The 13,164-nt window shown below is 44.3% G+C and overlaps 1 protein-coding gene across 1 annotated transcript in view; it reads left to right on the top strand.

Moving 5' to 3' along the window:
- Positions 1-13,164, top strand: part of LOC115201174 (protocadherin-15) — a gene marked incomplete in the record, with an annotated part of 207,797 nt that overhangs the window by 120,123 nt on the left and 74,510 nt on the right. The window contains 2 exon segments of the mRNA XM_029764542.1: positions 6,101-6,409; positions 7,656-7,874. Of these exon segments, the coding sequence (XP_029620402.1) occupies positions 6,101-6,409; positions 7,656-7,874 (528 nt within the window).

Raw genomic sequence — 13,164 nt, 5'->3', positions numbered from 1 at the left:
TTGTGCGGCGCAGCACCGCGCACCGCTGTGTTGTGAATCATACGATGAATGTTTTACCTGGGTGAAGAGTTGGAAGGAAAGTAGCTGGAGCTGCATTGACTGCTGGGAATAATTGATGATCGATGCACGCACTCTGGTGTGTGTGTGTGTGATCAGCACGTCGCCCATACTGTCTCAGTATATGATCAGCCAAGTTGGATTTGCATCAATATGTGCATCGAAATGAGTAAGCCTTGATGGAATACTAAACGCTAAAACATCTGAGTACAGTTTCTTCCTCTATCTGGGAACGCATCGAGCACAGCAGGTTCATAGAGGAAACCTGAGTGTTTGCGTCGGCTGATATTGCACCAGTTAGATTCATCACTCTACCTCGATGTGGCAGTCTATTTAGTTGGCCAGGTTTCTGCTCACACATTCTCTGATGGCTGCCACGCGCACGCTATGCGCTGGCGTTCTCGGTGACACGCTATTGTTGTAACACGCGCTACTCGACATGCGAGTCTGTTTTCTGTTTTCCCACCCCAGGCTCCACCTGTTTGGACTCTGCTTGTAATTATTATGTATGCTCTGGCAGTGAGCCACCACCACGGAGCCAAGACTAATAAATGGTTAAACGAATACGTGGCGTTTCCTGTCTGAAATGGATGTTAGTAGAGATGGTGGGTTACCGCCATGTGTGTTATGGTGTTATTTATGCAACATTTCTGATTTATGTCCATGTCCTGTCAACACAGTTGTAATAATAATAATATGAATAATGTTGATCCATGTGATCCAAGGCACTGTCTGCAAGACAAATGAGTTGACTTGGCACATTCAGTGTCTGCTCCTGAGAGGCGTTTTGCTCTGTGTATCAAGCCATCAAGACACGTTACTGATTTCACTTAACGAGAGAGAGAGAGAGAGCTTCACAGACAAGTGAAGCAGAAATCACTGTACTCTTTCTGGCTCAGCATGCCCTCTCTTCCTCACTAGATAATGAAGCTATGCCCATATTGTAGTGTTTACCGGTTGGGCTCTGGTGTGATGAACGGTGTGAGACATAGCTCGGAGTCTCTGCAAATCAAATCCAATTGTATTTGTCACACGCGCCGAATACAACAGGTGTAGACCTTACAGTGACATGCAGACTTACAAGCCCTTAACCAACAATGCAGTTTAAAAAAAATACCTACAACAAAAAAAAGGAAAGAAATAAAAGTAACAAATAAATAATTAAAGAGCAGCAGTAAAATAACAATAGCGAGGATACATACAGTGAGTACCGGTACAGAGTCAATGTGCGGGGGCACTGGTTAGTCGAGGTAATTGAGGTAAAATGTACATGTAGGTAGAGTTAAAGTGACTATGCATAGACAATATAACCGGAGAATAGCAGCAGCGTAAAATAGGGGGGACAATGCAAATAGTCTGGGTAGCCATTTGATTAAATGTTCAGAAGTCTTATGGCTTGGGGGGGTAGAAGCTGTTTAGAAGCCTCTTGGACCTAGACTTGGTGCTCTGGTACTGCTTGCCATGCGGTAGCAGAGAGAACAGTCTATGACTAGGGTGGCTGGAGTCTTTGACAATTTTTAGGGCCTTGCCTCTGACACCACCTGGTCTAGAAGTCCTGGATGGCAGGAAGCTTGGCCCCAGTTATGTACTGGGCCGTACACACTACCCTCTGTAGTGCCTTGTGGTCGGAGGCCGAGCATTTGCCCTACCAAGCAGTGATGCAACCAGTCAGGATGCTCTCGATGGTGCAGCTGTAGAACCTTTTGAGAATCTGAGGACCCATGCCAAATACTTTCAGTCTCCTGAAGGGGAATAGGTTTTGTTGTGCCCTCTTCACAACTGTCCTGGTGTGTTTGGACCATGTTAGTTTGTTGGTGATGTGGACACCAAGGAACTTGAAGCTCTCAACCTGCTCCACTACAGCCCTGTCTATGAGAATCGGGGCGTGCTCGGTCTTCCTTTTCCTGTAGTCCACAATCATCTCCTTTGTCTCGATCATGTTGAGAGAGGTAGATGTCCTGGCACCACATGGACAGGTCTCTGACCTCCTCCCTAATAATATGGATTGTAAACATTTATGCACATATAAGTGTCTTATATCTTCTGAAAGCTTAAATTCTTGTTAATCTAACTGCACTGTCCGATTTAAAGTAGCTATTACTGTGAAAACATGCCATGCGATTGTTTGAGGAAATATTTTTCCACCGGCACATGTTTCATACATTCACAAATAACGATTAAATATTCACATACTTTTTGAAAATCTTCCTTTGATTTGTCATCCAAAGGGACCCCGCTATAACATGTAGTGTCGTTTTGTAAGATAAAATCCTTCTTTATATCCCAAAAAGTCAGTTTATTTGGCACCATCGATTTGAGTGATCCACTCGTTCAACAACGAGAGAAAGGAATCCGAAAATCTACCCCTAAACTTTGTTTCAACAAGTCAAAATACATTTCTATTTACTCTTTAGATACCCTAAAATGTAATCAAACTATAATATTTCTTACGGAAAGAAGTATGTTCAATAGGAAACCGATTTTAGCAGGTGTGTAATGTCTTCATAGCGCGCATAAACACGAATTTACAAGACTGTGTCCTTCTGCTAACACTGATATTTCTTATAAGTTTTTTAAGTTACAAGCCTGAAACCTTAAACATAGACTGCTGACACCCTGTGGAAGCCATATGAATTACATCCAGGGAGCTAATTTTCAATATGACCTTTCTCTTGAATTTCTAAGAGGATGGTCTCTCCAAAAAATACATTTCTGGTTGTTTTCCTACCATATCTATTGTTATATTTTCCTACATTATTCTAACATTTATGCAAAGTGTTTTCTTTCCAATGGTACCAATTATTTGCATATCCTGGCTTCAGGGCCTGAGCTACAGGCAGTTTGCTTTGGGCACATCATTCAGACAGGGAGGGTAGAAAAGAGGTTAACAGTTAACAAGACATTTGTGGAGAGGTTGAAAAACGAGTTTTAATGACTCCAACCTAAGTGTATGTAAACTTCCGACTTCAACTGTAAGTAATGGAAATGTTCAAGTCTGAAATTTGAAATGCACTACATTTTTATTTCCTGCATTGCAGAAACGTTATCCTGCAGCAGGGTGATCAAATCATTCACTTTTAAAGGTCGAGTTTGGGCACGACTAATGGTCCAACTCCTCTTTCTCAATTTACGAACAGAATTGTGGTGTGCATCTGGTGCCTCATCGACGTGTTATTCTGGTTCATTAGCTAAGCTAGCCACTTGTAGTGTTGACATCATTTCGCAGGATTTGTTTTTGGATGGAAGCTGTAGAGATCGGTAAGAAATGGCACTTCTGTAGCCAAATATCTTATTCAACCATTATCCATTTTTATAACATGCTTTAAATGAACTGGTATGATGGTGCATTGATAAGTTATACAGGTAAAACCCGTTATTTTGCATTTTTGCCCAAAGTCAACCTTTCATTGATTGCTGAGAAGATGAATACTTTCATTACCAGGTCCTGGTTGCTTTAGCAACTGATAGAAATGTATTGAACTCATGCCGTCACTGAATGGAGAGTTATCTTCATTATTTTGGCTCGACGATTGGGTCTTCAGACTTCAGTCGAGTCAACATGTTCTTTATTATTCTCATGGTATCTTACCGATCTCCTGCCGGATGTTGTGTTCTGTACAACAACAGCAGGAGCAGCATTTCCGTATTATTATTTTTTTAAATCCCCGCATTGCAATATGCTTTGAGTGAAGGCAATCTCCATTTTTATGAAAATTACAAACCGATCCCGTCTCAGTATTTCCACCAAGATTGATTAATTTACATTTCCTCAATGTATTTCATTCTCTGGTGGAAAATAAATGTTCTGTACCACTCCAACAATGTCTCTGAAAAGAAACATTTTGTGTCCACTCTCCCTTTTTATCACAAATAATGATATGACCCAGATGCAGACATGGGAGGCGGATAGTACAGTTCTCAGATTATTCATTAGAAACACGAGGCAGGCAAAGGGCAGGTCGAGGGCAGGGAGAGGTTAGTCGTCAGAGTCAGACAGGTACAGGACAGCAGGCAGGCTCGGGGTCAGAGTAGGCAGAATGGTCGGAATCGGGAAAAACTCAGAAACAGAACTTGAGAAACAGGAAGGCGGGAAAGAATGCTGGTAAGACCTGACAAGACGAACTGACAACAAACAGACAGAGAACGCAGGTATAAATACACAGGGGATAATAGGAAGATGGGCGACACCTGGAGGGGGTTGGAGACAAGCACAAAGACAGGTGAAACAAATCAGGGTGTGACACCTTAACACCCTCAAGTCAATTATCACTTGCCTTTTAGTAGAATAAATGCCATTTTCAACATCAAGATTCTTTCCGTTTTTCAATTACTTTTAGCTCCCAATCTGGAGGTGAGATGTTAAGTTACTATCTTCCTTTGTTCAATGGGATCATGGTGTCGTGATCCTACAAAGTCATCAGAGTGATGATATGATCATTCTGTGTGATCCTGGCTTCTCATGTCATCTGGCTCCTGCCTTCAAGTCTGGAGTCAATGGGTGTGGAGTCAGCCTCCCTATTACCACCTTGATGATTAATGCAGGGAACCTCTGTGATCAGAGCCAGATAAGAGCGCTATCAGGGTAGAGCAGAGTACAGGACCTGGATAATGATGCACATGTAGCAACAAATGCAGAGATACGTGCAGTGTGGGCCTATACTACAGTAACAGAACACAGATGCAGGATATACTATAATGGAACGGCATAGGACAATTCTGAACACACGACATAGTTTCATCATGAGCTATATGTTCTGTTAGCTCATTAGAGTGCATTGGAAAACCACTGTCCTCAACCTCGAACAAATCCGCAGTGCAATGGAAGGATTAATGCTGTATGGATACAATACAATCCCTACAGTATACAGACAGAACTGCGTAACTTGCGGTACAAACAAATCCCCCATTTGCATGACAGAGAGGACACAACAGGCTGTTTGAAGAGACGGTTAAACTGTAACACTGTGTACCTGTGTAAGGCTGTCTGCTTGTGATCTGTGTACTGCTCTCTCCCTGCTGTTGAAACAGGTGTCTCATTGTGTGTGTGTGTGTGTGTGTGTGTGTGTGTGTGTGCATCTGTGTGTGTTTGTTTGTATGTGTGTGTGTGGGGGGGGGGGGGGGGTGCACTTACCTGTGTGCTTGTGTGTGTTGTGTATATGTCTGCATGTGTGTGTGTGAGAGTTCCTCCCTATTAATGTATGCATGATGCCTGCCATATGGTGTCCACATCACCAACAAACTAACATGGTCCAAGCACACCAATACAGTCGTGAAGAGGGCACGACAAAACCTGTTACCCCTCATGAGACGTGGGTAGATGAAGTGGGTAGAAGATGTGCCATGGGTCCTCAGATCCTCAAAAAGGTTCTACAGCTGCACCACAAGGCACAACAGAGGGTAGTGCATACGGCCCAGTACATCACTGGGGCCAAGCTTCCTGCCATCCAGGACCTCTATACCAGGCGATGACAATTTTTAGGGCCTTCCTCTGACAAAGACTCCAGCCACCCTAGTCATAGACTGTTCTCTCTGCTACCGCATGGCAAGCGGTACCAGAGCACCAAGTCTAGGTCCAAGAGGTTTCTAAACAGCTTCTACCCCCCAAGCCATAAGACTCCTGAACATTTAATCAAATGGCAACCCAGACTACTTGCATTACCCCCCCCCCCCACGCTGCTGCTACTCTGTTATTATCTATGCATAGTCACTTTAATAACTCTACCTACATGTCCATATTACCTCGACACCGGTGCCCCCGCACACTGACTCTGTACCGTTACCCCCTGTATATAGCCCCACTATTGTTATTTACTGCTGCTTTAATTATTTGTTAATCTTATCTCTTACTTTTTTTTTTGGGGGGGGGGGGGTATTTCTGAAAACGTTATTGTTGGTTAAGGGCTTGTAAGTAAGCATTTCACTGTAAGGTGAACACCTGTTGTATTCGGCGCATGTGACAAATAACATTTCATTTGATTTGATATGGAGGGTCTAACCTCCTGTGTCTCCCTCCTTCCATCCATCCCCCCACCCACCCACCCAGGCCACAGATCCAGACGCGGGGGTTAATGGCCAGGTGCGCTACCGACTAGTCAACCACGCCAACCTCTTCAGGGTCAACTCCAATGGCACCATCTCCACCGCCGTGCCTCTGGACCGAGAGGTCAGGGGTCAGTATGACCTCATTGTGGAGGCGGAGGACGGAGCGGTGGAGGACCCCAGGAGGACCACACTGACTCTGTCGGTGACCGTGCTGGATGTGGATGATAACAGTCCGGTGTTCTCACAACCTTCCTATACGGTCAATCTACCGGAGAATAGTCCTATGAAGACGGTCATCCTTCAGCTTACTGTGAGTTTGTGTGTGTGTGTGTGTGTGTTTGTGCATGATGTATGTGTGATTGCCAGCCTGTGCGTGTGCGCATCTGTGTGTCCAAGAGTGCACAGCATGCTCCATGCACACTCAGGAGCCACGAGGCGGGGATGTGTTTACTACTTCAAACGCTCCACAGTCCAAATGCATCCGCGAGTACATCAAAGCACACAAGGTCAGGAGGCATACGGATAGCCTAGAGCATATTGACAGAGGATATCAAAACCTCAGACATTGACATTTTTACATGGCCCTCTATTCGGTCAAGTGCACTGAGGAAAGGTCGAACAGGAGCTGAGTGGAGTAGGAACTTTTTTCACCCCATTATACTCTGAGGTGAAATGAAGTTGATTGGAAACCTGCTTGTTTTCCAAGAACCTGACTTCAGCATTGTGGTTATTTGCGTTTTCCAAGAACATGCTTCTTCTTTGATCCAAAAGTTGAGTGTATCGTCTGGACTATCTAGAATTGTGGTTATTTGCTGTTAGTCAGCCCAGAGAATACCTTTTTGAGGAGACCAGTCACATCTCCCTGTGTGAGGCTAATCATGGACATTTTCAGGTTGGGTTGGTTGATTGACAGTTTACGGCCAGACAGTGTCTGCCTGGTCCTAGTGCACTGATCCCCCTTGCAGTGTCAAACCTCTCATCACCGTGGCCTCCCGTCGCTCCCCGTTCCACACCGAGCATGCTGATAGGCTGATATTTTAGGCAGATTAGTGGAGCCACTAATGGCTGAGCTAGCATGGTCAGAGGGGGTTATCTGTGTATAGGCCCACAGCTATTCTTCCCCCTACACACTCCATGTGAACACACACACCTCCACGTGAAAAAGAAAACGACATGCACAACCCACACAGACGCAGGGGGGTGAATCCATTGTCAGGAGAGAGGTCTCTCTCCTAACAATGGATTTGAGTAGTTATTACTGCTTGTCACTGTGATTTGACCGACGAGTGCCAGAAACTAGAATTGCTCGATTCTTTTGTTTTTATTATTGCCTATTGAATAACAGACTTAAGATTCATGCTGTAACGTTGTATAATTTTCTGGCTGTTGTGTTCTTAGCTAATAGGAAACTGTTTCTTACATATACCTATTTATAACTACAGTAAAAGTGACTTTATATCAAGTCCCATAGACCAGAGATGCACTAATACAGGACACTGAACTGTTTCTTACCTGCAGTACTCCTTCCTCCTCCTCCTTCTCTTCATCTCCTCTAGGCCAAAGACTCTGACCTGGACTCCAACATCACCTTCCGTATCCGGACCCCGGAAGCCAGGCAACTGTTTGCTGTCAACCCAGTGACTGGAGAGCTCTCTGTGCTGCAGACGCTGGACTTTGAGACCCTGGCAGCCACGGACCACACCTTCGTGGTGGAAGCCCTGGACAGTGGAGGGAGCATGCCCCCAGGCCTGGCCACTGTCACCGTAAAGATAAAGGTAAGGAAACTACTGTACCTTCCCTCTGCCACCTCCATAGCAGAGACCCATCAGTTAGGCCACCGGGCTGTTTATCACTCACAAGCCAACTCCATCATTCAAAAGGAAAAATGCAGAAGCGTAGCAGAAGACCTGGGAATCTCATTTTTCATGAATACATGGCTCTCTGTCTGTCTCTCTGTCTGTCTCTCTGTCTGTCTCTCTGTCTGTCTCTCTGTCTGTCTGTCTGTCGTCTCTCTCTCTCTCTGTCTGTCTGTCGTCTCTCTCTGTCTGTCTGTCGTCTCTCTCTCTCTGTCTGTCGTCTCTCTCTCTCTGTCTGTCGTCTCTCTCTCTCTGTCTGTCGTCTCTCTCTCTCTGTCTGTCTGTCGTCTCTCTCTCTCTCTCTGTCTGTCTGTCGTCTCTCTCTCTCTGTCTGTCTGTCTGTCGTCTCTCTCTCTCTGTCTGTCTGTCGTCTCTCTGTCTGTCTGTCTGTCTGTCTGTCTGTCTGTCTGTCTGTCTGTCTGTCTGTCGTCTCTCTCTCTGTCGTCTGTCGTCTCTCTCTCTGTCGTCTGTCGTCTCTCTCTCTGTCTGTCGTCTCTCTCTCTCTCTCTGTCGTGTCTCTCTCTCAATTCAATTCAATTCAATTCAATTCGCTTTATTGGCATGACGTAACAATGTACATATTGCCAAAGCTTACTTTGGATATTTACAATATAAAAAATAAATAAAAATGAGAATCAAAAATTGTCAACGGGACAACAGTAACAACAATAACCAACGGTCAATATAACCATACATTCAACAATAACAATAATCATACAGTTGAGGACATGTGCAGGTTTATTGGTCTGTCAGACACTGTCCCTCAACTTATGGCAGGCAGCAATGTAGTGCGCTGCCAACCCACAGCTCTCTGCGTCCTCCCCCAACAGGATGGGTAGCCTATCCTCATCAGAGAGGTCTTTAAAACCTTGAATAAGGATTTCAAATTTGGGGAAATGACACTCTCTAATTGTTTTATATTTTTGACATTTTGTCAGGAAATGCAGCTCCGTCTCAGGTTCTGCTGTTGTGCAGTGGTTGCACAGCCTTTCCTCTACAGGGAGCCAGGTTTTCCTGTGTCTACCCTTCTCAATGGCAAGGCTGTGCTCACTGAGCCTGTACTTTGTCAAGGTTTTTCTAAGGTTTTGATCAGTAACCATGGTCAAATATTTAGCCATAGTGTACTGTCGATTTAGGGCCAGATAGCACTGCATTTTGCTTTGTGTTTGTGCTTGTGTTTCCCAATAAGCAATGTAGTTTTGTTTTGACTGTGTTGTAATTTGGTTTATTCTGATTGATTGGATGTTCTGGTCCTGAGGCTTCAGTGTGTTAGTAGAACAGGTTTGTGAACTCAGCCCCAGGACCAGCTGGATGAGGGGACTCTTTTCTTTGCTCAGCTCTTGGCATTGCAGGGCTTGGTAATGATATGAGAGGGGGTCACTGTATTTTAGATGTTTCCAAAACTTAATTGCTCTTTTTTGAGTTTTTATTATTAGTGGATATTGGCCTAATTCTGCCCTGCATGCATTGTTTGTAGTTTTCCTCTGGACACGTAGGAGAATCTTACAGAACTCTGCATGTAGGGTTTCAATGGGGTGTTTGTCCCATTTGATGAAATCTTGTTTTGCAAGTGGACCCCACACCTCGCTGCCATAAAGTGCAATTGGTTCAATGACATATTCAATTAGTTTTAGCCAAATTTTAATAGGTATTTCAATTTGAATTTGCTTTTTAATGGCGTAGAATGCCCTGCGTGCTTTCTCTCTCAGTTCATTCACTGCCTCATTAAGGTGTCCAGTTGAGCTTATTTTTAAACCTAAGTAATTGTAGTGTGTACAGTACTCTATATATTTTGTACCAATTGAGAACTTTGGTCTAATTCCCTGAGATCTGGATCTTCTCTGGAAAATCATTATTTTAGTCTTTTTGGGGTTTACTGCCAGTGCCCAGGTCTGGCAGTACTGCTCTAGCAGGTCCAGGCTCTGCTGTAGGCCAGGTGCTGTGGGTGACAGCAGGCATAGGTCATCTGCGAAGAGTAGGCATTTAATTTCTGAATTGTGGAGACTAACACCAGGGGCTGAGGATTTTTCTAGAATAGTGGCCAATTCGTTAATGTAAATATTGAAGAGTGCAGGGCTCAGATTGCAACCCTGACGAAGGCCCCGCCCCTGGTTAAAGAATTCTGTCCTTTTCTTACCAATTTTAATGCTGCACGTATTGCCAGTATACATTGATTTAATTATGTCATATGTTTTACCCCCTACACCACTTTCAATAACTTTGTAGAACAGTCCTGTATGCCAAATAGAATCAAATGCTTTTTGGAAGTCGATAAAGCAAGTGTATATTTTGGTATTATTTTGGTGGACATGTTTATCTATCAGGGTGTGTAAGGTGTAAATATGATCAGTTGTGCGATGTTTTGGTATAAATCCAATTTGGCTTTTACTCAAGACATTGTGCTTATTAAGGAAGTTTAGAACTCTTACATTGATGATACTACAGAAAACCTTCCCCAGGTTACTGTTCACACAAATGCCTCTGTAATTGTTAGGGTCAAATTTGTCTCCATTCTTAAAGATTGGGGTTATGAGTCCTTGATTCCAGATGTCAGGGAAATAACCTACACTCAGGATCAAATTAAACAATTTTAATATAGCCAATTGAAATTTTGCACTAGTGAGTTTGAGCATTTCATTTAGGATGCCATCAGGTCCGCAGGCTTTTTTAAATTTGAGAGCCTGAAGTTTCTTATAGAGCTCCTGGTCAGTAATTGGGGAGTCCAATGGGTTTTGATTGTCCTTTATAGCTTTTTCTAATCCATTCAACTTCTCATGGATTTGGCGTTGTTCTGCGTTTGTGTCAATTTGAACGGTGTTGTAGAGTGTTTTGAAATGGGTTGTCCATATGTCACCATTTTGTATTGCTAATTCCTCTTGTTTAGATTTTTTTAGTTTTTTCCAATTTTGCCAAAAGTTGTTTGTGTTTATGGACTCCTCAATTAGTGTCAGCTGCTTGCTGTTGTACTGTGCTTTTTTGGTTCTGAGTGTACGTTTATAGAGTTTTAAAGTCTCACAGTAATGAAGGCGTAATTCACCATTATTTGGGTCTCTGTGCTTTTGGTTGGATAGTGTTCTAAGTTTTTTCCTTATAATTTTACAATCTGCATCAAACCAGTTGTCATCTGTGATTTTTTTAGTTTTGTTTTTTATCAATTTCAATTGTGCTTCTTTTGCCGTTTGCCTGAATATATAGTTGATGTTTCGTACTGCTAGATTGATGCCTTCTTTACTGTGAGTGAATGTGGTATCCAGAAAGTTATCTAAGAGTGTTTGGATATTTTGGTTCCAGGTTGCTTTCTGGTATTCTTCTGTGCTGTTTTGGGCCCATCTGTATGAATTTCTGATGTTGTACAGCTTACTGGGCTGTGAATGTGTGGTTGTTTCCAGGTCTGTTCTTTTGAGGAACAACGTAATTTGGCTGTGATCAGACAGAGGTGTTAGTGGCTTGACAGTGAATGAGCTGAGAGAGAAAGGGTCCATGTCTGTGATCATATAGTCTACTGTACTGTGGCCAAGAGGTGAGCAGTAGGTGAATCTCCCCAAAGAGTCCCCCCGTAACCTACCATTGACAAAGTACAGACCCAGGCTTCTACAGAGCTGCAAAAGATCCCTTCCGTTTTTGTTGACGGTGCTGTCACTGTTGTTTCTATGGGGGAGATTAAGATAGTTAGAAACAGTATGGCCTGTAATAAAGCTGTCCCCTCGTGTGCTCGTTAGATCAGGTAGTGTTCCTGTGCGCGCATTTGTGTCCCCACAGATGAGCACATTTCCCTGGGCCTGGAAATGGCACGTCTCTTCCTCGAGGGTGGGGAAGATCTCCTCTGAGTAATATGGGGATTCTGAGGGGGGGATATATATTGCGCAAAGGAACACATCTTTTCCTGTCAGTACAAGTTCTTTTTTTAGTTTTAACCAAATGTGGTATTTGCCAATTTTGAGGGGATCAATTAGATTTTGTAGTTCGGATTTGTACCAAATGATCAATCCTCCAGAGTCTCTGCCTCTATTGACAGAGCTGTGTTTCTGTGATGGCACAATGACCTCTCTGTAGCCTGTGGGACAGTGAGTGACAACGTCAGCCTTACACCATGTCTCCTGCAGAATGATGACGTCAACATCTTTCAGATTTTTGTTGAACTCCAGTGCTAAACTCTTCAGACCAAAGGTTGATGAGTTTAGACCCTGAATGTTCCACATGCTAACTGATAGTGATTTCATGTTGCAAAAAGAAAGAGTAGCAGTCAGAAATACAGTAACGATTAACTAATAACTAATAAGTTGTTAAGAGCGAGATAAACAGGATATCAGCTAACATTTATTCTGTTATTCTGTTAAATATTCCTATTCATTGAACAAGTAAATTCTAGTACAATAGGTGTGTGTGTGTGTGTGTGTGTGTGGTGTGTGTGTGTATGCGTCCGTGTGTGTTTAGTGCAGTTTAGTGCAGATGTATTGGAGGAGCTGTTTAATCTCACTTAATCCTACAGGGTTCTCCTGTCCTCTGACGACCTCCGCGTAGCTGCGCTGGTCCTGCTGTTGGGCCCTGTGAGGTGGAGGGGGGCCAGGTCTGGGCTGTGGGACTTCCTCTCTGGTCTGGTAGGGGTGGTGGTCTGGTGCGGGATAATAGGCTGGGCCCGGTCTGGTCTGGCTAAGCCGATGGAAGTGGTGATGCTCTGGGGGTGGGTGGGGCCTGTGGGGTGCACTGGGTCTGGTGTGGCGTTGAAGGGGCCTGGGGCTCCTTGGTGGTGCAGTGGTCTGGTAGGGGTCCCTTGGTGCTCCTCTGTCCAGTACAGCATGGGGTGTTTGTCTACCAAGTGCTACGTCCTTTAGGGACTTGGCAAACATCCCTACTGTCTGCTTCCTCAGGTGGGAGTGGTCGTGTAGATGCTCTGGGGTGATTGTTGGGTGGTGAGCAATGTGTATGTTCGGGAGTAGGCCACACCCTCTGGTGATGTCAGCGTTGGCTTTCTGGATGGTACGGGGATGAAAGTCTTTGCGGGGCAGCAGAGTGGAGATGGTGATGTGGGAGTTGGGGAACCACTCAGAGGCCCTCTCTGCTACTCTGTTGACCAGGCTGCCTACTCTCTCCTGCTCCTCTCGCAGGTTGTTGGTGCCGGTGTGAATAATAATGTGGCCTGGTGTGCCAAAGTCAGGCTGGGACAGGATGTGGAGTGCATCTTGTGTTTTTGGGCACCATATTTTGCGCA

Source organism: Salmo trutta, chromosome 10, assembly GCF_901001165.1.
Source record: "Salmo trutta chromosome 10, fSalTru1.1, whole genome shotgun sequence".
Lineage (NCBI taxonomy): Eukaryota > Metazoa > Chordata > Actinopteri > Salmoniformes > Salmonidae > Salmo > Salmo trutta.
The sequence above is the reverse complement of the archived record's forward strand: the minus strand, read 5'-3'. Positions and strand labels throughout refer to the sequence as shown.